The 27454-nt window shown below is 38.9% G+C and overlaps 1 protein-coding gene across 13 annotated transcripts in view; it reads right to left on the bottom strand.

Annotated features, from left to right (window-relative positions):
• The window catches only part of Myh10 (myosin heavy chain 10), a 151468-nt gene that overhangs the window by 84382 nt on the left and 39632 nt on the right, over positions 1–27454 (bottom strand). For 6 of the 13 annotated variants that reach the window (XM_021238035.2, XM_004857505.4, XM_021238034.2 and 3 more), the window contains 4 exons: positions 17070–17097; positions 8248–8350; positions 7594–7623; positions 2062–2154 (listed from right to left, as the gene is read on the bottom strand). In XM_021238035.2, coding sequence (XP_021093694.1) covers positions 2062–2154; positions 7594–7623; positions 8248–8350; positions 17070–17097 — 254 coding nt within the window. The remainder of the gene's footprint in view (positions 1–2061; positions 2155–7593; positions 7624–8247; positions 8351–17069; positions 17098–27454) is intronic. The other 7 variants (XM_021238036.2, XM_021238033.2, XM_087191808.1 and 4 more) reach the window with 2 other exon arrangements.

Genomic DNA, 27454 nt, shown 5'->3' on the forward strand with positions numbered 1-27454 from the left:
CATCGTAATTATAAGAGACCCTGAGCCAGAACCACCTAGCTAAGCTGCTACTCAATTTCTGACACACAGAAACTGTGAGATAATAAATGTTTTAAGCCACTTGGTTTTAGGGTCATTTATTACATGGCAATAGATAAATAAAACAGAATAATATCTGTCCCAAATACAAAAACAATGAGTGAAAACATACCCTGGCAGGTAGAGAAATCCTTACCATTTAATAACAGAATCATTACATTTTTACCAAAGAACACAAATGATGATAGTTTAATAGCGATTTATCTTTTCCAGGCAAAAATGAGACAACTGGACACAAGATGAAATGTTTCCCCTGAATTTAGAGTGTGGTTTAGCGGGGGAAAGTCAGAATAGATGGGTAACTTAATTTATGTGGTAAAATTAAGGATTTTCCATGAAGTAGTCATTGCAAATCTTTGTGGAGAATTGCATACCAAAGCAGGGAGCTCACTGCTTCTCCTATCCCCTGTCATATTCACTAAACACGGGGCTTTTCAGTAGGAAGAATCCAAGATTTAATTGGGGCTCACATTCAACAGAGACTATCCTAGGAATGACAGGAACTCTAAAAGAAGCTTGGTTTCCTTGGACCTTTTATAAATCCAAAGTCACAGACCTGTCTCCTCCTGATACAGGTATATATATATATATATATATTTTTTTTGATATAGGTGTATTCTTTACCTCACTTTTGTACACAGGAAGCTAAAATAATTACTAACTAAACTTGGGTTAAGTGAATCTTCAAATATTATCTTACTAAGAACAAAGAGTATTCCAAGCAAAAGATCTTGACTTCTTACATAACTTAGAAAACCTCTTGCACTTCCACTACCTCTGAGTGGAAGTAATGGGAGAGATGTCCCTCCTGACAAAGGTCATATACTGAAATCCTAATTCCCAATACCTCAGGATGTGACTATGTCTGGAAAGACGGAATTTAAAGAAGGAATTGCTAAAATGAAGTCATGAGGGTGGGCCCTAATTAGCAGACTGGTGTCCCTGTAAAGAGGTGATTAGGTCTCAGATAGAGAGGGAAGATCACAACAAGACACAGGGAGAAGATAACCAGCTACAAGCCAAGCAGTGAGGCCTCAGGGGAAAACAATCATGCTGACACACTGATCGAAGATTTCTACCCTCCAGAACTGTGGAAATATAAATTTCTGTTCTCTAACGCACCCAGTCAGTTATGGTAGCCTGAGAAACAGGATTTTCTGGCTACCTTGTGTTTGCTGGGTAAACTGTGACAGATGAATCTGGTCCTGCCACTAACCCCAGAAATCGTACGATCAGAAAATTAACATGCACACCATGACTTTATATGCTCAGTTTTAAAAGGTATAGCACAATGATATGAGAGTCCCAAAAATTTCCAAAGAATTGTTAGAATCCAAGTCTCTTCTATCCTAGCCTTCTTGATTTTTATCAGTATTTTAGAGGATGGAGGAAAAAAAAAACAGAATCAAATTGAATAACCTATGTAGGAATAATTGAACACTAAAGTCCCATGGATAACAGTACAATACCCTCAGGTAAATGCAAGAGCTAATCAAACTGAGGGGGACAGGAAAAGCTTTCAAGGAATTAATAGCTAAGAAAAAAATTTAGAGAGAAGTAACAGTAGTAACTAATTAATCTGAAGTCCATATCCCATAGAAACAGCAAGACACAAAAAGGAGTTTACTTTATCTAATGCCAGCTTCATTTACTGCACATTTATTATGCCTGTTGCAATGCTACAACTCAACATGCCTCATTTTATCTCAACACCAAACTCATAACATCAAATACAAAGAAATAAGTTCACAGAAGTTATATAGTTACATGTCCATATAATGATATATAATTATATATTTCTATATAATAAATACAATTAAAACTACTTTCAGATTGCTCTTTTCTTTTCATAATGTGGGTCCTGGAAAATTTTACTGTATTTAATAACCTCTTCTTAAAATCTAGGAAGAATATCAATTCATTTGCTTAACCATTTAGTTAGAAAGCTGACAAATTAAAAGTTTCTGGTGCCTTTAAACTTACAAAACGAGATGAGTTATCATTTTTCACAGTCTTCGCATTTCCAAATGATTCCAGAATTGGGTTTGCTTGCAAAAGCTGCCGTTCAAGTTCCCCCTAGAAGACATTATACACACACACACACACACACACACACACACACACACACACACACACACAGATGTATGTTAATCTAATGTTTTTACTCTAGTCCTCAGGGAAAAAAAAAGAAAAAAACCCACACAAACTTTCCCTCTTCCTCAGTGTCTTCACCCTGTCTGGGATTCAGCAACCTTTTTTGGCTTCTTATTCCTGATTATAAGGCTCTGTTTAAGGAAAAAACTGGTCTCCAGAAAGTGGTAACACGAAGAAAATGTCACAGCAAACAGAGAAGATCAACCTTAACACTAACACATAAATTAGGCAGAGAATTTTTTTTTTTTTTTTTTGGTACCGGGGATCGAACTTGGGTCCTTGCGCTTGCACAGCAGGCGGTGAAACCACTGAGCTAAATCCCCGGCCCTAGGCAGAGAATTTTGAAAATAAAGCAAATCAACTGGTTTCCATAAAATTAAATTTAGCATGACTGCCATTAAGAACATATTAATACTTAACACTTCTATTTATTTTTACTCTCCCTTTACAGTGGCTAATTTAATAACTGCCACTGTGTTGGTTGGTGTAAGATTTTCCATTTTTCCAAAGGCTTTCACACAGTATCTCAACAGTACAGACAGAACAATGTCCTCACCTCCACTTTCAGAACAGGGCAAAGTTGGCAAGGTTCTCACTTGCTCAGATAGATAAGGCCAAGTATAATGTATTTGCTATAAAGTATTCTTTAGTCACTGTATTTATATACAAATTAGGCCATCAAACATTTTACTAACAAAAGATGAAAGTATATTAATACATGCTTTACTCAGGAAACATAATAGGAAGAAAGCATGATGCCATTTCTGGCTGAGAAAAGTACTAGAGGTGATGTTGTATTTCTAGAATGTAATTTTAGAATGATCTTTATGACTTAAATAAATCTGCTTTTTCCAAACACAAATCTTACCCTATATTTTAAAATACCCACAGTGTTCTAGACCTAAAAAAAAAAAAGACACCACTAGCACCACTCTGTAAGCAAAAACGATGGCACACAAAGACTTTCATGTAAAATTTTCTAATTAGTGGCCATTTGTCATGTGATCATATGAGGTAGTCACTGTATTACTTACTATCAGTTTCCAAAACTGGGACAAATGTATGTCATGGCATTACTGCCCTGCTAATGGATAGTGACATCCAGGAGAACAAGCTAAGATCTCAGCTTCAGTACCCCGTTGGAAAGGTAGGACAGTCCCCCCGAGGCCCTTAAGCTGCAAGGCGCATGCTCCTGTTTCTTCCATATGGACTGCCCCACTGCCATAGGTCTCAACTACAGACCACAACATGTTCAGCGGAAACCAGTCAGGAACCAGGCCTGCCAAGAACCTTAGGCCCTGTGAATTCATACACACTAACACTTCACTTTTGGAGCATTAGGTAATTTTCTCCCTGTACAGCGAATCTTCCAGTTTATTGACTTACAAACACAAGACTATTTTTGGTATAAATCTAAAACTTTACATGCTGCCCAATTGTCTTAAACATGGTGTCCTGAAATAATTTTAATGGCTAAGTGTAATCATTAGGAATGTATGTTGTGTGTTGTTCTGTGATAGAATAGACTGCCTTTCCAAGCTCACTTCCATCAGCATGCCACTGGCTGACAGGTGTCCTGGCTTTGCATCAACTGTTTTGAGCCTCTGCAAACCCTTCCTTGTTTTCTTTTCTTAAACCTAACTCAATTTATGGGCTCACAATGTAAAAACGTCAGAAAGATGCTGATGTTCTGATAAGTGCTGTTCTGATAAGTCTTTAAACATGTTAGATCAAGGGTCACAAAATATGGATTTCTTAAATTTCATGCTATCCTCCACATCATAATTAGAAGAGTTTCATAATCTCTCTGTAAGATGTTTTCCTGCCAGGTGTGGTGGTGCACACCTGTAATACCAGCACTTTGGGAGGCTGAGGCAGGAGGATCACAAATTTGACCCCAGCCTGGGCAACTTAGTGAGACTAAGTCTCAAAAATGGGGAGAAAGGCTGGGGATGTAGCTCAGTGCAGAGGCCCTGTGTTCAATCCTCAATATGATAAGAAAAGAAAAAAGAACAAAAAACAAAACCAAAAATAAAGCCCATCACCACCACCAACAACAAATGAACAACAAAAACCAGGTGTTCCTACCTTGGAAGTAAAGCATTTTAATTTCATATTCCCTAGATAGTGACTACAAGGATTGAGTCCAGTTTCTTATTCTTTTTCAAAAATGTGTGTTGGGCCGGGAATTTAGCTCAGTGGTTCTGGCGCCTGCCTTGTAAGCGCAAGGTCTCGAGTTCAATCCCCGGTACCAAAAAATATATATATATGTGTGTGTATTCTACTGATTCTGTCCCTTCTTTTATATGTCCTCTACTTAGTTCAGTCAGTATCAGGGAAAATGATGCTCTGCAAATGTTTGAATGAATGAATGAGAGCTCCTGTGACATTCTAGTAGTGTCTGGGGAGGACATGATGGTGAGCCAAAGGCAGCAACAAGATTTGGGCTAAGGGTTCTCACAGACGCCATCTTAACTGTAGCCTCAGCACTTCTGGGCCCCTGGTGTTGTCTCTACTGTACTAATGGTGTCATATTATTACTTCCCTCCCTAATGGATCTGTGACATTTATGAGACCAAGTAAAGATCTCAAAAACTCATAAATCCCAAAAAGCTTGACACAAAGTCAATATTATAAAACGTACAAAAATGATCTTACAATTAAGAAATTACCAATGGTCTTACAATTAAGATCCATGATCATTTCTATGTTGAATAATTTCATAATTAGATAAAACTGTGCTAACATCTCATAACCAAAATACAAAGGTGTTTATAAACCATCAGAGAAGAGTACATAAATCCACCTATCCACTAGAATTGAAGGACAATGTCCCTTGTTTCTCTTTTGTTTTTTTTCCATGCTGGAAATTGAACCCAGGGCCTTGGGCATACTAGGCAAGCACTCCACCACTGAGATATATCCCTAGCCCTCTTTTAAAATTGTTTATTTTGGGACAGGTCCTCACTAAAGTTGCTCACACTGGCTTGAACTCATGATCCTTCTGCCTCAGCTACCCAAGCAGCTGGGATTATAGGTGTGTGCCACCAAGCCTGGCACCGGTGTCTAGGCAATACACAACTGTGAAATGTTATTTGGGAATGTAGGGGAGAAAAGCAGCAGTAGCTACTAAAGTTATTTTTAAATATTCTAAGTATTTAGAATTATATAATGCTTTAATGGTTTACCAATCATGGTGAAAACTATATCCTTTGTGTTTATTATACGGTATATAATACATGCTTGCTGATTGATGTATCTCTCTCTTGCAAAACTCCAGATCAGCAATCAAGGGGCCAGGGATCATGCTGCGCCTTGCAGGTGTGGCAGGGTAAAGTACAGGTGTACTGACCACCAGAGGCGGGTTATAAGCAAGAGGCCATGGCCAAACACATGTTGGAAACCAGACTGTAATCTCAACTAGCAGGTTCTGATTTCTGTACCTGTCACTTGCTGGCTTTCGCTGTCTCGTTTCAAGTCACTATAGAAAGGCCGAGGAAAGATATAAAGCCATCCTAAAGATGACCTGAGCAGCAGAGGCAGGTGGCCTGGCTAGTAGCAATCATTCTTAGGGAATAGTCAAGTTTTAGAAATGAATCATTTTCAAATCTGCTCTAACACTGCACTGTGTTGAGGCTTTGTAGCAGCAACACACACTGTGATAGACTTTGAGGGTCTCTTACGGGGAACTATGATGAAGACTGATGGCAATGATACTGTGATTGCAGTTAGCTGGTGGGTAATAAGGGCATGAAGCCAAATAAGACCTTCAACTTAAAAAAATTCACCAACAATTCACGGGTGAATGTTTGTTTAAAGTTTATTTATTTAAGTATTGTGACTTTCATGAGTAATCATTCTCAAATTGGGGTGAGCAAGTCGCGGATAGGGGTTCCAACCGGGAAGAAGTAATTTCTGGGTAGGACACTCCAGGGTGTGATCATTCCCAGCCATGCTGTTGAGCACTCCTCAGGTGAGTTAGAGAAGAAAAAGTGAGAGCCAATATTCTTCTTGTACTTCTAAAAACATCACCACAGCTACTATTTGACTGTTACTACAATAAACTTGGGAAAAGCAGTATAGGGGATTCTGTGCACAGCAAATACATGCAGTGGACATGCAAGCCAGCAATGACGGCAAAGCGTGGCCCAAAGCAGCAGCCACTTTCTTGGGGAGAACTTGCTCCTTGGGGATGGACTGGGCCCACACTAAAATCTAGAGATTGGCATGCTACTCAAAACATCACAACTCTCGTTTAAAATGACATCGAAATGAGACGTTAGTAAAAATGACTCCTGTGTTCCACAGAGGATTTGGAAAACCTAAACCTGTACATTAGTTAATTCACACTATTTCATTAGTGCTGTAAAAGCTGGTTTCTGATCCATACTGTTCTTCTTTAACTGGCAAAGAAGCTTTTTAAATAGTCTACAGGATAATGATTATTTCATTAACCCCTCCAATTTGTATCACCAGCCTGTACTGCATTAAAAGAACAAAAGAACATCACAGGCCTTCATATGGTACAGCTTTGGTGTCTGACAATATCTTAAGAATTTTAAGAAATAGATCTGGGAATTTCATTATCTGTGACAATTCCTTTACGTATGTACCATCGTTTCTTTATATTCACTGATCATCTCCATAACTCAACATGACTGTTTATTGTTTTATATTGGCTTTATATCATCATGCTTGTATGAAAGAGACAAACCAAAATTGTCCTAATGCAAGGGAAAGGATTATGTCCCAGGCCGGGGGCGACTCTACTTAAGGACTCTTTGGCTCAGTTCTGCCCTCACTCTCCTCCAGGAAGCAGGAGATGGGGTTCCTGCTCTGGCTTGTGGTTTATTCATTGTTAGGCTCTGTAAAGCTGAATGACAGCCATCTGGTAAGTAGGAATATAACACTCCACTACTTACATAACACAAAGAGAATTCTAACTTATTTTGTATATTAAGTACAATGAGGTCTTTAGGTTAAAACACATATAGGCATAAACTATACAATGCTATAAAACTTTAGGTTTTCATGTTTTTCAGAAGTATTAAGATGATTCTACCCTAGTATTTGACAGATGAAACCATAAATTTATAGGCTTCATAAACATGCAGTTCAATGTCATGATAAAAGGGAAAAATAAATTTAAGATTTATCTAGAAAATAAATGTAAAGCAAAATGGCATGCTACGTCTTATTAAAGAATAAGGTTTTAAGCAAAAAATTTTCAAAATTAAGTTTTTTTAAAAATAATAGATTCCACTCAGAACTAAGGATGGTATTTGTTTCAAATAGAGACTCAATCTAAAGACAGATCAGTGCAAACACTCAAGACTAAGAAGCATAAAGAAAAGCACTTGCCTGGTGTTTCACAGGTTTAGGTGAGTCCTGCTGTTTATTACAAACAGATAAGCAAATGTTAGCAAGTCTGGGTCCTTCCCTAGCAATAGCCATATCCAAGCACCGAGCCAGTGTGCAGCTTAGAAACGTGGCTGCTGGTTTGGCCGGCATTCTCTCAGGCTGTATCAACTACCATTTCTGCATCTCTAAAAATTAAAGATAACTGACATTTAGACTCTATATTTCTGTCTTTTCTACCATCTATTCTTCCCATCTCTCCCCTCCCCTCAAGTTGTGATGAGCAGCAGCAACAGGCCACTCTGCAAGGTGAGAAAGAAGTATTAAAACTATTTGAGGACCATTTCTGGGGGTAGAACATTAGAAATCTACATAAGCATTGCTGATCAATTATTAACCATTCTAAATCTTTCTAAGAAATTAGGCTTCCAGCCACAATCATAATTCCCATTCACCCTATAAGAAAATCTATTTAATGTCACTTTCTGTAAATCCTTCTCTTGAGGGAAATGAAACAAAAGGGTCACTGGGTGGGGGGAACATAGGAGCTGTCACTCAGAGCACTGTATGGTATAGATGTGGTTCCTTGGTTTTACTTCTGAAATTATAAAAGAATAAAACTAAGACATAAAAAGCAACAGCAGAGCAAAAACTTACAGGAATATTATGATCTTTTCTTCCTTTATGTGAAGAGGCAACATGGGCAAGGTACTGAATGACTTTCTTAGTATTTTCTGTCTTCCCAGCACCCGATTCACCCCTAAAAGAAATATTAACATCAGGTTCTTTAAAGAAAGCTCAGGGTACGCATTCAAAAATTATCATTGATACAATTAAACTGAAGGAGAACAAGAAATAGCAAATAATGAGAATAGCAGAGGTAAAAAATAAAAACCCTATCAACAGTAAATTTTTTTAAAAATATTGAATAATTCTTCGTAGATGCCAATAAGAGATAGGAAATGTCCTCAGACACTTTTGTCCAGTATAGTTGAGGACTTCCTTCAAAGAGAAACTGATGACAAGTGTTCATGAGAAAAGTCATGTGCAGTAGAAATACCCAGCACTGCAAAGAGAAATGCTAAAACCATCTGCAGGAGCTGACAGAGCTGTGGAAGGCCTGCTGGTTATCGACTCCCATCTTCAAAGCTGTCGAAAGCCTTGGTGAGTGACCCCTCTCACAGGGCTTGGACGATGCTCTCTTCTGCACCAACGTGGCTGCTGGCATGAATCTCATGAAGACTTCTCACTGACACTGACCTGTACACTGGGCTCCCTGACCCCAGTGACTGCAGCCTGCTGAGTCTGCTTGTGTGTCTTTGTTTTTAATCCATGTAATCTCACACAGTGTTGACACAGGCAGTAGGTAATTTGTTGTCAAAGTGAGTAAAACTATATGAATTTTATTGTGAACACGAACAAATATCATTACTTTATATGATTTATATTTACAAACGAAGCTGACACATTTCAAAAACTGCTCTATATTTCTATTTAGGACTAAACCTGAAATTCAGATTAGCTGCCAGGAACCCAGGAATAGCTGAATGATGACATTTGCTCAAATATGTAAGGTTCTCTAAGCCACTATCACAGCAAACCTATCTTTACAACCAAGAATCTCAATTTGAATTATAATTTAAAAGCAGTATTGAATAAATGAATGAAGGTCCTACACATTATCTGTTGAATTTGTTCCTAGGGACTTTTAAAATACTTTTTTTTTTTGCCACTGTTAATAATGTCCTTTCATCACCATGGTATTTACTACCTGACTACCGATGATATTCAAGGGACATAGTGATTTTTCCCTCATGCATTCAATAGCACATTCATTCAGCCATTCAACAATATTTATTAATCAACATGTTTGTCAGGCATTCTTCTAAGTGCTAGGGATGTAGCTGTGGGTACATATCTTTGCAGGGCTCAAGTTTAGGAAAAGAGATGCAAAATAAATAACAAAAACAAGTAAGGTGGTTACAGGATTCGAGGAATGCTAGAAAGGAAATAAGGAAGATGCTGAAAAGAGGAAATCTGAGAAGTGAAAACCTTCAGATGTGATGGTCAGAGAGAAGCCTTCTGTAAGACGAGCAAGAACTGGCAGGTAAGAGCTAGGAAAGTGTCCAGGCAGATGGAAAAACAACTGCAAAGGCCCCGCTACAAAAGGTCCCCCTGGAAAAAAAAAAAAAAAAGGTCCCCCCTGGCAGGTTCCAGGACTTTCTAGCCAACTGCTAGGATTTCCTATAAATAATAATCAAGTCAGAGTGGCAGGAGACATACTAATGAAGAAGGAAAGGGGTGGATGCATCAAACCTAGAGGTCATAGTAAAGAATATGCATTTTATTCAAGTGTAATTTCTTAACAGCAGTAAGAATGATTTTCTCTGCCTGTGGTTAACTTTATTCAAAATACTTAGTGCTTCAGTGCTAATCATGATATTGGCTGTTGGTTTCAAACAGATCACTTTGTATTATGCTAAAGAAATAAGCTTGTCATTTAACCTGATGATGACTTGCTTCAGAAATAGTTATGACTGCTGCATTTCCACAAAGTTTGCCTCTGCAGTTTCCCAGTACACCCTGCTCATTGGACTGGCTGCAATGTGTCCAAAAACATTTTTTCCCCCATCACAGTAATCCAACTTTAACAATTGCTTATGAACTCTGCTAAATTTTACATATTTCAGACATACAGTAACTTTATAGAAAATATTGTTTCAAAAAGATGTATTTTAAAACTTTGCTGCTAAATTCTCCAGAGGATAACTCAAAGTTCATCATAAAATGAGAACAATAATTCCTAACACAAGAGGTTTGCTGAAGAAAACATATAGTCCAACTAAAGCACGTAATATTCAAAAAACATTACTCATTATCTACTTAAAAGCTCATTTATTGTACACAAGGTAATTTGAATAACTATACTGAGTTACTCTGAAATGAATCTATAGTGCTGTTATAGTGGTTAAGAACATGGGCTATGGAGCTGGGGATTTAGCTTAGTGGTTTGGCTGCCTGCTGCACAAGCTCAAGGACCTGAGTTCGATCCCTGGTACCAAACAAACAAACAAAAAAGAACATGGGCTATGGAGTAAAATAGGCATGTCTCCCTTCATATCCTTCTACCAGTCTGTCTGTCATGGTTTGGATCCTGAATGCCCCGTCTCCCATAAAAGGCCCATTTGAAGGCTTTGTCCTCAGCCTAGGCCACTAGTGAGAAATAGTGGGAATTCTGGTAGATGGGCTTGGCAGAAGTAAGGCAGATCATTTGAGGCATGGTCTTGAAGGGGTTATTGAGACTCTGGCTCCTTCTCGCTGATTCCTAGCCACCAAGATGTTAGGAGCTTTCCACTGCCACGTCTTTTCTGCCATGAAATTAATGCCTCACCATAGGCCCAAAAGCAGTGGAGCTAACCAACCATAGACTGAACTCTCTGAAACCATGAGCCAAAATAAACTTTCCTAAATGGAAAGCTGATTAACACACATTCCCTTTTCCCAAGGCTTTGGGAAAGTTCTGAGATTCAGTTTATAAATTAAAATAAAGTCACTTCATAAGGCTGAGATAATACACGCAAAGAGCCTAGCATTGTGCCTGACCAAAAGGCTCTTACAAAATGGCAGTGATATGAATAGCTATGATAATGATCAATTATGATGACTAAAAAAAAGAAACACCTCTGATTTTAATATGAAGGAGGCAGCAGAAATATATAATTCATGGAAAAGAGAAAACGAAACACTATGGGAAATGGCACATCTAAGTCAAGTGGGAGCAGAGAAAATAATAGTCTGAACAAAAGTAAAGGAAAAAGAGAACCAAAAAGAAAGCTCAGCAGACTTCTAAAGGATTCAGAAAAGTGAACAATAAGCCAAGGCCTCAACTAGTGATGAGAACAAAGAGAATATGACCTCATCCCTACCAGCAAACCAAGACGCATGGTGAAGTGTAGGCAACTCCAGGTCTCCAAGCCCCATGCTAGGGCACCACCTGTAGCCGACTCTCCCAGCTGGCCTTGCCCAGGCACCTGGACCTGGTATTTTGTTCCTCCCTAATGGGGGGCGGGGGACGGGGCACCGGGGAATGGGACAGGGGATGAGAATGAATAGAGCAGTCAGAGCACTCAATACCTCTAGCAGACAGAAGAGCCCCGACCGACCCTTTGTCTCACCTCGCTTTTATTCACCCAAACACGGGCACAAGCAATCAAGGTAATAGAAGATTCACCTGGTTTCCAATATCCATTAGTATGCTCTCTGGTAAACAACTTGACTCAGCTGCCTTAACTTTTCCCTAATATGCAATCACCTTGAGTGTAGCCTTGCTCCTTTGTGCTCACAGAGGAGGCCAATAAGGCCTTAATTCTCCTCTGGTCCTCAACAGTGAGGCACTTTTAGCCTTGAAGCAACTGTTGGTTTCACTGCTGGCCTGTGGGGGGCTCACAGTTAGGGCAAGGGCTGTGGTCCTGTCACCATGCTCTTTTGGAAAGGGAACCCCTTCAGACAGTGTTAGTTCAAGTAGGAAATTAACCTACAAATAAAACAAAGAGCCTTTGGCCGGGGATACCCTGTCTCTGTTGAAGCACATTTGGGTTTAAAAGATCAGGAGTTGTTTTGTTTTGTTGGAAGAGGTGGTACTGGGAACTGAACCCAGGGCCTTGCACTGAACTACAATCCCAGCCCTTTTTTTGGAGACCGAGTCTCACTAAATTACTAAAATGCCCAGACTGGGCTTCAACATGTGAGCCACCTGCCTCAGCCTCCCAGACTGCTGGGAATACAGGCATCTGTCACCATTTCCAGGGACTTTGTAGCCTGAAGGAATTCACATTTTTAAGAGAGATTTAGAGCTCTCACTGGTTTCTCAAATGGGGTGTGCAATCCAACAAAACATAAAGAACATAAAGAAGCAGAAAAGGAGATCATTAACACATGACCAGTCTGGACCCTTCCTCTGAATTCCTTTTGAATCTTGATTTCCTCAATGAGAAATCCCTCTCTTTGTTTTTATTCGCTTTGGTATGTGTGACATCAAATTCAGTTTAGCTTCAAAAACATCCTCTGCCTTAAGTTCTTGCTTTACTTGAAAGACACTAAATACATATTAACCGCCTCTATATATCACACACACACACCCAGACACACATCTATATGTATACTAATAAGTGATTTCCTATAGTTTCAAAACTTTTTCTTTTAGAAAGCAGCTTATTAGGAAAGGTCGGGTTCAAATCTCCCTCTATGACATTAATAGCAATTCCTATCAGGTCTAGGATAGTGATAGTGATATGTAAATAGAGATAACAGGGACAATGTAATGATTAACAGAGATAACATTTGCAAAGATGTTAGTTCCCCTGCATATTTGCCTACAACATTTTTTTCTATTTTTAAAATTTTTAACTGACTCGTAATTTTGCCTAGAACTTCTAAAACTTTTAAGTTGATCTGCATACTTTTTTCTCCCATAACACAGTTACGATACGAAGTGAGCAATGCTAGAGCAATCTAATAATCCCCAATATGACTTAAGGACACATAAAATAGACTCATCTGAAAAACAAACTGGGGTCCAGGGAGGCTCTAGGGTCACTTGGCAGGGCTGGAACAAGAAAGAATATCAGACTTCTGATTATCGAATGGCTTTCCAACTACACTATACTGCTCCCTTAGCTATTATAATAATCAATTCTATTCATCTAATTACTGTATTTATTTTTTGGTACTGGGGATCGAACTCGGGACCTTGCGCTTTTGAGGCAGGCGGCAGAACCACTGAGCTAAATCCCTGGCCCCATTTAGTTACTTTAAAACTTTTTAAATATGCTCTTAATTAAGGCTTGCTCTGCCATAACCACTTACTGTATTTTTTGTATATGACAGATAAAATTCCTTTACCAAAAAAATCTATTGTCATGTATCGATAGAAGTCTACTGTAAAGCAACAATTATTTTAAAATTGTTACATTATACTAAAATATACTTAAAAGGAGAAAAACTTTAGTTAACAGGCTTGCCTAACAGGAATCAGGGAGCCATTAAATGTAACTAGACTATTTTCTAAAAGGCAAGCTTAATAATTAAGGAGACAGTGATTTCCTCACCAAGGGTGACTCTGTTGCGTGAATTTTAATTCTGATGCAATGGAAAGTCAACATTCTTAACAGGGTTTTATCCATTTCATTCATACACTGGGCTCTGTCCCGGACAGGACATTCTAGTGTCCCCCACACCTAACACCAGGGTGCTGCCACACAATGGCCAAGCAGGGGGCTGCAAAGTGCAGACCTGCGATTGCAAAAACAAAGACTCCCGCAAGTAGCGGCCAGAGGAGATGAGGGTGTAAATTAGAGTGAATCCTTCAGAGGAAGGTAAATTAAGAGAGTAAGGGACTAAGAGAGTAAAGCTCAAAGACAAGCTACCAAACTGCTTTCATGTTTATTGAAGAAATAACATGTTGCTTCTAATTGTATTTTCTCTGATAGTCTGTAAACAAGTACTAATAAAGATGATTAAATACTTACTATAAAATAAATACCTTATAAAGTTACTATTTTCTTGAAGAAAATGTAATTGGCTTGGCTGCTTCGAACTAAGTTTAAGAAGACAGCAGTTAGTACTTTACTCGGATTTGTTTGGGGTTTTTTGAGACAGGGTCTTGTTATACAGTTTAGGCTGGCCTTGAACTTGCAGGGATCCTCCTGCCTCAACCTCCAGAGTGCTGGGATTACACATGTGCACCCCCATGCTGGGATCTTTATTTGCATTTCAAAGAGACCCTAGAACAGTGATGGCAAACATTTTAATGATACAAACAGCCTATTGTGGCACATGTGCATAGGTTTGCCACCACTGCCCTAGAACACCACACTTTCAGAATCTGGGATATGTCATTTCACATTTTCATAGGTTTTAGGTCACAATGTAACTCACCAGTAGACATGAACAGGAAAATCTAGTATTAAATACCAGAAATGAGGTATCTAAAAGTAAGAAAAAATAGTGAAGATGAAAAGAGGTGGGGGTAGACATAACTGAGAGGGCACGGGAGGGAATTCTGGGGTGACAGGACTACCTTCTGTATCTTGACAGGGATTTAGGTTACAAAATGACTTAGCAAAGGCATACTTCAGATGCATGCTTTTCATTATGTGTAGATTTTTGCTTCAGTTAGCAATAATTATGCCTCGGATATGTAGCACTGGCTACAATACTGCCACTGTGCAAAGCTTCTTCAAAAGATGAAAATACTGGTCTTAGTTTTTTTTTTTTTTTTGGTACCAGGGATTGAACTCAGGTCCTTGTGCTTGTGGGGCAGGCAGCAGAACCACTGAACTAAATCCCCGGCCCAATACTAGTCTTAGTTAATGCTACCTATATATGCTGAATTTAACTTGAAAACAAATAAAGGGATTAATAGCTGACTAAAATGGTATGAAAACTACTTTAAGCTGAAAACATCTGAACAATCAGCAACCACAGAAAGAGCTATCTAACTTAAACAAAGCCTGGGGTTAGGGGGAAGGCGCCTACTGCAAACACAAGGGCAAGTCCTAGGTGACCTGGCTGAGCCTGGCCCAGAGCTGCAGAACTCTCAAGTGAGCCCAAACCACTTGCTGGAAACCATGCTTTTTTTTTTTGAGACAGGGTCTTGCTATGTAGTTTAGGTTGGTCTTAAACTCACTGTGTAGCCCAGGCTGACCTCGAACTCTCAGTGATCCTCCTGCCTCAGCCTCCCAAGGGCTGGGAATACAAGCATATGCCAGCAGAGCTGGATGAACCAGTTTTAAGCCACTGAGTTTCAGGGTGGTTTGTTGTTTAGGAAAAGCTTATTTATATAACTCCTTGAGGTTAAACAATGCTAGATGAAAATTCATAAACAAAGCTTCCTTTCCTCAAACTTATCCTCCCTCTCCTCTCCCTTTGCATTAAGTACCACAGTTTCTACTCCATAGAAATGAGAAGTCCTGAGGTAAGAACGTTCTCCATCTCCAGCTCCTTACCTTACTTACTTGCAAGGCTCATGGGCCTTGTGGTCTGTAACTCTAGAAGGCCGCATCTCCCTGCCTGTGATGCTTGGTCTCTCATCCATCCTCCTTGCTCTCTCAATGCTCCTTGTCCTGCCCCTACTCTGCCGCTCCTAAAATACTGTCTCCCTCTCATTTGTACCTCATTCTGACTACAATAAAAATGCCACCAAGGGCCAGGGATGTAGATCAGTGGCACCATGCCAGTGTGGCAAGATCAAGGTCCTGAGTTCAATTCCTGGTACCGAAAAAAAATGCCACCAATAATAGTACTGTACAAGTCCCCTGTTGATCACTACTCAACTATTACTCTTTCCATGTTTTCAACCTTGAAAAACAGGTCTCTCTGGTTTTTACATTTCTTTCTTTAGCTTTTCCCCTCCTCTCATTCCTCTCCTGCAATCTGGTTGCTCCTTCCTCCTGTGCCCACTCACTCAGTCCACTCCCACCACTCAGTCCATGGCACAAGTTTCCTCAAAGCACAATCAACCTTGAGGCGGTGAATATGCTGACCGCCCTTTCCTGAGAGGCCTCTCTGCTCTGGCTGCCCTGTCACCCTGGTCTTGCCTCCTCATGCTTCCAGGTCAGATCACTCGGCTCTGCAAGTCTTTTTCCTCTGCCTGGCTGGTTTTCTCAAAATCCCACTCTGCCTTTTCTCTCTATATCCTTCTAAGGCACTCACATTCACCAGCCTGGCTTCTATCACATCCATACTGTCGAGGTCTCAGATCTGCGTTTCTAGCGTGGACGGCTCTCCTGAGCTCCATGTCCACAAGCCTGGGGCCACACTGAGACGAGCCACGAGCACTTCACGTACAATGTGCCCAAACCGAGCTCATCAGCTTGCACTCCAGTCTGTTCCTGCTCCCATGTTCCCGCGCCAGAAGATATCATCGAGGTAAATCACCAAGTCCTGGTAAGTCTGTCTCTTAAACTGAGCAACACTGAAATTCAACCACTTCTCAAGTTCACAACCACCTACCCCCGGTCTAAATGACCCAACAGCCTAACTAGTCTCCCTGTTTCAACTGCTACTCCAGCCCATTCCCCACACTGCAGTCAAAGTGGACTTTCTAATTAATGTGTAAATCTACGCATGCCCTGTCATGGATACTAAGCAAATCTGTAGTAGTTAGCGTACAAAACATAAGATGATTAATGTATATTTACTGAGTAAAAAGAATAAATTACTGAAATGTCCAATAGGCCTACACTTAGGAGATAAAAACTAGATAGAAGTTTCACAAATTAACATTATAAAATGTGTAAGAAGCCCAGTTTGACAACCAAACAGTAACATCAAATTTAAGCTATTTATATAATCTTAGTCTTAAAATACCCGTAAGGCTTACATCAAACTCTTGCTCTACTTTCCCACCCCATACAAAAAAGCTATTTTCTGCTTTCCAAAAGATTAAAACCAAATCTGAATATTCAGCATTTACTTACGTGCAAAGAATTGACTGGTCCTCACGATCTATAAAACAGAACAAAACAAACAAAAAAAGAAAGTGACCATTTGCCTGGTTTTAAAATATTTGATATAATAAAGTTACAGTAACAGCCTGTAAATATTAGTTACTGCTCTCAAACCATGTTAAATCCTCTCCAACCCTCTTTTTAGTCCTAAATCTTATCCTTGTCACTCATCTTGTACTGTGATGCTGGATTTTCTGGGGGCACCTCACATATTTTGGCCTAGGTAACTTCTTACTCCTGATAAGCCTTGCTCTTTGAACCTCACTGAACATCAAAATCAACTGGGAAGTTTCATAAAAACGGACTTTCTGGAGCTCCTCGTGAAGTCATTCTCAGGGAAGTATCTCTCTGAAAATCTCTCTTTACATAAACACCCAGGCAATTCTGACTGTCGCCAGGTCCGGAAAACACTGCCTTTCAGAATGGCTTCAAGAACATTCACAGCCACAGAAGAGTCATTATTAATTTGGTTTTAAGGAGGAAAACAAAGTATCAAGCATTGAGTGGAGAAGAAAATTGAAAGATGAACATCTGTGTGAGGCTTAATCACTGTCTCAAGTCAAAATGTTATATACACCAAGTGTATAAAGAATGTATGCTAATAAAATCTAACATGGTTACAGCTATTTGATATTTGAAAGTAATTCAATGATTTAAAGATTAAGGTTTTCCTAATAAAAAAGTGAAATTCAAACCTACATCTAGCCATAGTCAAAATTACCAGTGTAGGATCTATGATTTCTAATCACTTCCAAGTATTCTTACCCCTAGTTTATAGGTGAGAAAGTGTTCCTTGAGGGGTTGGGTAATCCTACTGAGTCATTCAGCTACTAAGGGGCAAAGGCCTGCCTGCCTCTTGTGCCTGTCTGGTTCTTACCATGACTCAGGAAGCTTGCTGGTGCCAGAGAGCACTGTGCTCACCAGACCTGGCCTAGGTGGCTGTTTTGTTACTCCCTATCTGTGTTTGCTTTTCCTTTGGTGGATCCCATCAGTTGCCCAATAAAGATCTCACAGTAGTTTTGGCATAAATAACTTTCATGAAAGAGAAATAGTTCTTCCACTATGTCACATTCTTGTTATATACTATTAGCAAAATAAATCTATTCACAGTGTTTTTAACTGAGTTGTACAAAGAGCATATTACTGTCCTGCTCCTCAAATCTAACAATTATTTTCAAAAATATATACCTTTTAAAAATTTTAAATGACATATAATTGTACATATGTATGGGGTACAACATGACCTTTCAATACACATATATAATGTGTACTGTATTAGTATATAATGTGTACTGATCAGACCAGGATAACTGGCATATCCTTCACCTCAAGACAACATTTTATCGTTTCTTTCTTCTGGAAACATTCAAAATGTTGTCTCCTAGGTATTTTGAAATATACAATTAATTGTTGCCAAGCTCAGTTACCCTATTGTGCTACAGAACATTATAAATTATTCCTCCTATCCAACTTCACCCCTCTACCTATTAACCATCCTCTGTCCTCCCTCTATCCAATTTAATTCTTAATAGCTCATAACCACTGTAACATTCACATAAAAAGTCCATGTCTGCTTCCTTCATTCATTTATTCACCCACAGTTCACATAATAGCCTTTCTTCTGCCGACTTCCTCTACCTAGATCCACACATCCTGCAGGTCCCTGTGCACTCCCTGTAGCTCTATCTTTTCTGGGACGCTGTCCTTCAAATTCCTCAATGTTCCCTTCTTTTAAGCATATTCTAGAATTAGACAAACAATACTGCAATTAACTTCTTCTTAGAATGCATGCTTGAGACCTAATTATCTTACAATTTCTTCATTCCCAGCATTCTCAGCCTTAGTGAGCCATCACTAGCTTTAATAATCATCTGCTGGGAGAAACCCAGTGCTGGGTATCATGTTGGGGACTGGCAAGATGGTAAGAACAGCAACCTTTTGTTCTAGTGCCAGCTTTGCCACAAACTTCATGTACCTAAAATGAGTATTTATTCTTTACTGGCTTTTCAACCTACAAAACCATGATTTTACCAAAACTTATTCACTGTTAATATATAAGCCTTCGGACCCCTAAACTTTCTTGGTCTGAGTGATTTCTATAGGACTTTACTACACCAAGTTTCTATGGCTTTCCTGAACTATTTGCACATAAAAGAAATCAAAACACTGGGCTGGGGTTATAGCTCAGCGATGGAATGCTTGCCTAGGCCTGGGTACATCTCATCCCCAGCATGGGAAAACAACAAACAAACAAGCAAAAAACAGGAATCAAAACACACACAAAACCCCCCCAAATTAAACAGATTCTTAACTAACAGCTTCTCCTGCACCTATATGTGACTAATAGCTTTCTCCTGCACCTGTTTGTGACATTAGCATTGTCAGAAATTTGAGACCTACACATAATCTGCCTTTTATCCACACTCCACACTTCATTCCCCCATGCTGCTGGTCACTCCCAACCCAGCCCCCCAACAACAGAAAACCAACTTCCTTCTACCCAGACTGATCTCTTCTCATTGTCCGTCTGGCCTTGTAGACCTCAGTTTCTTTTTTTTTTTTGGTACCAGGGATTGAACTCGGGTCCTTGCGCTTGCGCAGCAGGCAGCGAAACCACTGAGCTAAATCCCTGGCCCTAGACCTCAGTTTCTTTACCAGTACAAATAAAGGGGATGGACCTGATAACCTCCAAGATTCTCTCCAACTCCGTGAAACTACTCCTCTCCTTCCCTGCCTCCTATTTCAGTCCTTCAAAGACAAACTGAAGCACTACATCAGTTTTCAATGATCCTTAAATTCTAAAAACTTATAAATGTAACCAGATACAACCTTAAAGTGTTATTTAAGGGAGAAGTTTTTTTACTTTCAAAAATGCAACTAGCTTTATAAAGAGTAGAGACATTTGATAGCTCAGATTTTCCAAAGCATCTTCCGAAAATCACGTAAGAAGGTATTCAATAAATCCCTGTTGAGTTAAATCAAATCTTCAACAATGAGAAGGTTTTCTAATGAATGATCTTGGCTCTTACTTTAAGAGACTAGGAAAGAAAAAATTAAACCCAAAGAAAGGAAATGACAAGGAATAGAAATCAATGCAATGGAAAAAAATCAATATCACATGTTGGTTCTTTGAGGTTTATTGATAAACTCTAGTCAAGTTGGCCAGGAAAAAGGGGAAAAAGACACAAATAACTAGTATCTATAAAAAGAAAGGGACTATTACTGCAGAACCCACAGATATTAAAAGAAAACTAAGGAAATATTAGGAACACTTTATGCCAAAATATTTGACAACTAAGATGAAAGGAATAATTTCTCTAGTAAAAATTTCTACTACAGCTCACTTGAGAAGAAATAGTAACCTGAATAGCCCTTCATCTATCAAAGAAATTGAATCTGTAATGAAAAACCTTCCCACAAAGAAAATATAGCTTTACTGGTGAATTCTACAAAACACTTAAGGAAGAACAGATTCTCTACAAACTCTTCAGGAAATGGAAAAGGAAGAAACATTGCCTAATCCATTTCAAGAGACAATCTTTATCCTGATACTAAAATGGGAAAAAAGTTATTAGAAGAAAAGAGCACGTAAATATTTCTCATAAACAAAGGCATGTATATTCTTAACAAAATGTTAGAAAATCAAATTCAGCGATATATTTCAGAAGATGACATATATAATGAGCAAGTGGTGTTTACCAGAGAATGAGGATGATTTTATATCCAAAAAGAAAAAATCTAATTTAATATATCCACATACTAAGGAAGAAAAATCATATGATCACTAAATAGACCCAGGAAAAGCATTTGACAAAACTCAATACCCATTCATGATTAAAGAAACAACACTCAGCGAACTAGGAATGCAATGAAACTTCAGCCTAATAAAGGTTATCTATCAAAAAATCTCTACAATTAATAGGCTACAATGCTGAAAACTGAATGTTGTATTGATATAGGAATGACATTAGATCCCTAAGAATGATATAGGGGAAATACAACTCTTAATCTGTTAGATGTCAGATATGCCAAGTTTATGTTCTCTAAAATCAACAAATGAATTTTCCAGAACAACAGAGGTTGAGTAGGAAATATTTATTGAGAGATCTAGCTCATGAGAGGAGAGGAGGTCCCCATTCAGGGACCTCACTTTTTAGTGGAAGTTTCAAAAGCACAACCATGTGGGTACAATGTGGGTTAACGTCATGATGAACCAATAAGGTTATAAGTACAGTCAGTTAGGTAATAGTGATCTAATGGGGAAGCAAGTGACGTAGCAAGTGTATGTGGAAAGAAAAAATAACTTTTTCGGAAGGTGATGGGCCTGAGGGTCTTGGGCACCTACTGAGGCGACTCATGTCTATCTAGACTTCATTAGATCAAGTGTTATCACTTATCTCATCCCTTGAGGAAGTATGGAGGCCTGATCATTTTGTCTTGATCTTGAGGCCTGGCCTCTAATTGATGTGCCTCTGGTCACAGTTGTAATGTGTTTTTATCTTCTGCACTGAATCTCTGGAGGGCCCAGCCCTATCTGACTGCCTATAATATTTTTACTTAACTTAGCTATCTGTAATATTTCTCCCTCTGAAGAGGTACCCCTAACTGCTGTGAGAGGGCAAGGGGCAATGACCATTTTGGCTACTTCAGGCTGAAGGGGGTCATAGTTATGATCAGCAGTCAGAGATACTCTCTAGAGGTTCTATCTAAAGGCTCTTGATAGACACTGGTGTTCTTGTCTTGCTTGGGCAGGCACATAGCTTTAAGTTTGGAGGAGATAAGGCTAAAGAAACAGTTAAGTATACATGGGCCAAATAATAAGATCAACAAGACTATTATGAATATAATCAACAAATGTTTTCACCAGGAAAAGCAGTAATAGCCTCTCACAAAGAGGGTAAGGAGAAGGTCCAGAGAATTTCAGAATCTGACATGGCAATAACCTGGACTTTAATATCTTGAACAACCATCAAGATATTAGCAGATGCATACATATAAATATCTATTATCTTGATTACTATAGCTCTGTTATAAGGCTTGAAACCAGGTGGTAATGTGAGTCCTCAAAATATATTCTTTAAAAAAAAGATTAGCAGAACTATCAGGAATGTATACACAATATTTAGCTTTTATAATTGCACAAGTACTCCCTTGTGCTGTTGTTAGGATGTCTAATGCCATCTAATTTTGGAGTATGGCTTCTCTCATTAATCTTATTTCTTTATTTAGGAGAGAGGGACCAGTCAAGGTGTTGTTCAAGGCCCATTGAGTATAGTCAGTCAAGGCCTCAATGTGTTATATGACATCCTCTAATCTTAGGGAAAGGATAAAAATAGAAGCCAAATGCTCATACCAGTGAAACACACTTTGAGACCATCAATGTCATAGACAGGGTAAGTTTGCAGGTTTATTGATATTTGTGACAGTCTTGTCCTGTAACCATGCAAATCTCACCATGCATCTACTAGGAAGTAGCCAGGGCCACAAATTGGTTTCATAGGATCAATGAGTCTCATTGGGGCTTCCCATCTAATTCTAGGGTGATTAAACCAGTCTGTTGTAAACCAGTCTTTGTCCTGTAAAGTTGCAGTGTGTATACACTGTTTGAGGGGTGTCTATCTCAAGTATTTAGTAGAGTTAGGCCAATGAAAATAGGAGTCATTTCTTTGTTCTCAACATAAAGGGGCATTTTTATTAAGTTGTTTTATACTTGGAGTTAACCACATATAATCATTTCATATTTGAAAGTAGACATCTTTTTTTTTTTTTTTTTAAATAGCCATCTTGATACCTATGATTGTTGGCTTTCATGATAGGACTGTCATCTTTATTTAATAGGGGTTTTACTAGTGCTTGGACAAAGACTTTGGTGGCATTTTTAGAAAACATTTGATTATGTCCAGAATCATTAAGGATGGAGTTTATAGGCCACTCAGTTACCTTGTAATGGTGGCCTAAACTATGAACCACTAAACTTTTTTGTTTCTCATCAATGTAGTCTTGTAATTTATTTTAATTGTCTCCTTGAAGTGGGGATACCCACCAAGAAAGCCCTGATGTACTTGACAAGGGAAGCAGGCCACATAACTAGCAAGATGCCTGTTGTAACAATTCTGCATATTCTTATTAGAATACACCCATATTAGAAAGGAATTTTATTTTTTAAAAGTGGTAATTAGTAAAAGCACTAAGAGTAGTATCTTAGATTATCTGCGGACTTTGTTTTGTCTTTGAATAAGAATTTTAAGTCTTTTATGGGTTCACGGCAGTATCAGGGTGGTTGATTACACTCAGTGATAGTCTCTGGTTTCCAGGGCTTGAGATGAATGTGGTGTACCTAGGAATCTAGGCCTGCTACCTTGATAGCAGATGGAGTTGACAGGATCACATTGTATGGTCCTTTCCAAGTTGGTCCTAGGGAAGCAGATGATGAGAGAAGAGACTTTACAGTATTAAATCTCCAGGTTAGAATATGATATTTCTCTTTTCTTTAGGCTGAGCTTTTGTTAGCTGTTGAAGAGTCTGCTGGAATTTAGCTAGTGAAGTGACATCTTTTGTAAATCATGTTGCTCTATCGAAAGTGAGAAAAGCGTACCCATAAAAGCAGTTAAAATGGACTGGGGCCTAGAATTTGAGATGTATTTCTTACTTTGATAAAAGCTAATGGCTGTGAGGCCACTGTAGGTGGGTTTCCTGAGCCATTTTGCAAAGATGTCTCTTTAGGGTCTCATTTAAAAAAAAAATCTTTCTTGATAATTGTGGCCTTTATGTACAATGAAGGTGACAGAGAATATCTAGTGCCTGAGAGACACCCTGTGTGACTGTGAGTTTAAAAGGCCTATTATTACTCTGTAAGCCTTTAGGAAGTCTAAATCTGGGATGATTTTTGAGATAAAAACCTTTATTAACTTTTGTGCTTTTTCTGTTTTATAAGGAAAGGACCCAACCCAGTTTGGGAAACATCTACCCAGATCAATAGGTATCGGAGGTCCTTACTCTTTGGCAGATGAGTAAAATCAAGCTGCCAATCTTCTCTAGGGTATTTACCATATCTCTATATACCTGGAGGGGCTATGGTCCGGTTAAGGATTGTTTTTTTGGCAGAGCTCACTGTATTGTTCTACCTATTTTACCTTTAGTTGCCCATACTTTAGGATTTATTTTTGTCTCCATGAGGGGGAGGGAACATACTTGACTTGAATGTATGTATATTATAGTATTTAAGCAAGGTAAGATATCTCTCCCCAGGAGGGGAACTGAACTTTTAGGCATAATTAAAAAGAAATGGGTGAAGAGAAAGCTATCCCAGTTGGAGCCTAAGGGTAGTAGGAAATAGTGAGTTATTTCCTCTCTAGTGACTCTATGGAGGTATGACAGATGGAAGGAAGGCCATGATTCAAATGAAGGAGCAAGAGACACACACCACTGTCCAGAAATAGGCTGATTTCTTTTTCCACTATAGTCATGGTTACCCTGGGCTCCTCTGTAGAGATGACAGTCTAGCCAGAGGGAAAAGGCAGAGAGTGCTATGGGGCCTTTTAGTCTTGCTGGATCAGCTGGCAAGATAGGTCTGAGTTCTGGGGCTTCTGCCTCAGAGGGCAGTCTGACTTCCAGTGGTCACCTTTGCAATCAGGGCATAGCCCAGGAGGCCTCTACTGGCAGTCCCTCTTAAGGTAGCCTGGCTTTCCTCAGCAGTAGCAAGTGAGTTTAGTCACTGAGCTCTTTCTGGAGCCCCAAGAATCAGACTTAGGGTCTATTTCTTTTAAGCCCATAACAAAGGCAGACATATTTTCTTGGTCTCTTTTTTTCCTCCCCTTTGCCTCTTCCTGGCCTTGAGTATAAAATGAGGTACCTGGAGCAAAAGCCATTTTTTGCAGCTTTTTCCTAATATCTAGGGCTGACTGGGTAATGAATTTGTCTTTAAGAATAATCTGTCCTTCTATTGAATTAGGAGCTAGGGATGTATGTTTTACCAATGCCTTTGTAAACGATCTAAGAAGGCAGAGGGGTTCTTATCTTTTTCCTGATGAATAGTTGACAATTTAAAATAACTGGAGGGCTTAGTTTTTATCCTTATTAAACCTTTAAGAATATATGTCTGAAAATGTCTCTTATTTCAATCTCCTGTCTGGTTGGCAGGCAGTAGGGCTCTTGTATAGGGACTGCTTGTGCTTTAGTAGGAATTGGCTGTGCCCCTGCCTGCCCGTCTTCTGACCTTTAAAATTAATGTAATATTTATCTTTAAATGTAATAGCAGTTTGTAATGCTGCTTGTCTCTCATTAGAAGTCAATGTTTGATTTCAAAGTAACACTGTATCTTTCTAGTCTAGTTTATAGGTTTGAGTAAGTCTTTTAAAGATCTCAAGGTATTTATCAGGGTCAGCTAAAAACTTTCTTAGATCTTGTTTGATCTGTGAGGTCACTAAGAGAAAAAGACATGAACACGGGTATGGCCAGTTATTCTCTGTGGCTTATATTTATATTTGAACACAAATAAGGTTTATCTCCTAATGCAAAAAAAGTCTGAACATAAGGTAATTTTGACCATTTTTCTTCTTTCTTATAGTATAATTCTAGTTGTGAAATAATATCATACTAAATATTTCTCTACATTATATTTTGGCTCTAGGGGATAGGGAGGCCATGTGTGGGTGCAGAAAAATATTAAATGGCTCCTTTTTTTTAAACATGTAAGGGTTGAACATTCTCTAGTGCTTAAGAATACATTTTAAAGGAGTAAGAGATGTTGGCATTGAGTCTCCCATCTGAAACAAGAGGAAGAATTGGCATCCCCTTAATTTTACTTGATTTCTATATCCTCAAGGCATCTCCCGAGGTGACATGTTTAAGTCTTTTTTTCTTATGTTCACAGTGAGTTATTGAGATAACTTGCCCATGAGTAATCATTCTCAGCCTGGAAAGGCAAGAATGGGGAATCTCAAGAGCTAAGACTGCCTACTCACCAGCAGAAGATCAGTCCAGAAAGAAAACTGAGGCAGAACAGGCTTGATATTCCCTCTGGAGTGCAGAGGGGGATTGAGGCCAGTCTGACACAGTGAAACCTGTCCTCTAATTCTTAAGAACAGCCACTGGCCTATTGCCTTTTAGTGCCTGGAGTCTTGTGGTTTATTAATAGGCATGTATATTTTCTAAATTTGAATTAGATTTCATGAAAAGACCCATTTTATAGCATTTCATAAATTCACATTTTAGTTAGCATCAAAGTCTGCTAGGGGGCACTCTAACATTACTTTTTTTAAGCCCTAAGATAACAAACCACAGCAGTCAAACAGGTCAAATAAGTCAAGTAAAGAACAATTAGTAAGTCCAAATGCAGCAAATATAAAACAGGAATACAAGACCTTGCTTGCAAATGTAAAATGTCCCATCATGATCTTTCCATATTCTCAATTTAAATTTATCACCATTTTAACAAAAACAATGCATAAAGAAGATAAGGAATTTAAGGTGTAAGCAATTGACAAACAAGGATGGTAATTTTTTTTGATTACCTAAGCAACTCACAATCCAGAATCCATGAAACAAAAGCAAATTCTTACCTCCTTTCAATTATCTCAGTGGAACCTCCAAAATATAGGAATGATATTGGACCTCTAAGAATGATATAGAGGAAATATTTTAACTCTCAACCTGTTAGATGTCAGATATACTGAGTTTATACTCTCCAAAATCAAAGAATGATTTCTAAGGAACAATGGAGGTTAAGAGTAAGAAGTATTTATTGAGAGATACAGCTCCTGAGAGGCAGGAGGGATCCTGAATGGGTTGCCTGGACCCCACTTTTCAGGGGAAGTTTTATAAAACACAACTATGTGGGTACAATGTGGATTAAAGCTATAACCAATCAATAAGGCTATAAGTACAGTGGCTTAGGTAACAGTGATCCAATGGAGAAACAGGTCATGCAGCAAGTGTATATGGAAAGAACAAAGAACTTTCTAGGAAGGGGATGGGTCTGAGGGTCTTGATCACCTACTGAGGTGACTGATGTCTATCTAGACTTCATTAGACCAAGTGTTACTACTTATCTCATCCTTTGCGGAAGTATCAATTTCCAGGAAGATGGTGGAGTGGTAAGCAGCAAAGAACCTCTCCAGGATTTGGTGTCCTGACATTGGAATACAGCAGTGTGAGAAGGAGGAACATGGGTCCCTGGGAGCAGGAAGGATCTGTAGCAAGAGCTGAAGTCCACGGGGAGAACCAAGAGAGAGGCTTCAACGAAAAAGAGGGAGGTGCCAGGCAGCACTTTGTCCCAGAGTCCAGACACACAGCATGGGAAGCGCAGGTCAAATTTGAAGACACATGGTAAAAGCACCAGTGGAATAGAGCAGTGG

Source organism: Heterocephalus glaber, unplaced genomic scaffold, assembly GCF_053883595.1.
Source record: "Heterocephalus glaber isolate CG9 unplaced genomic scaffold, H.glaber_assembly_v1.0 deba00001564, whole genome shotgun sequence".
Lineage (NCBI taxonomy): Eukaryota > Metazoa > Chordata > Mammalia > Rodentia > Bathyergidae > Heterocephalus > Heterocephalus glaber.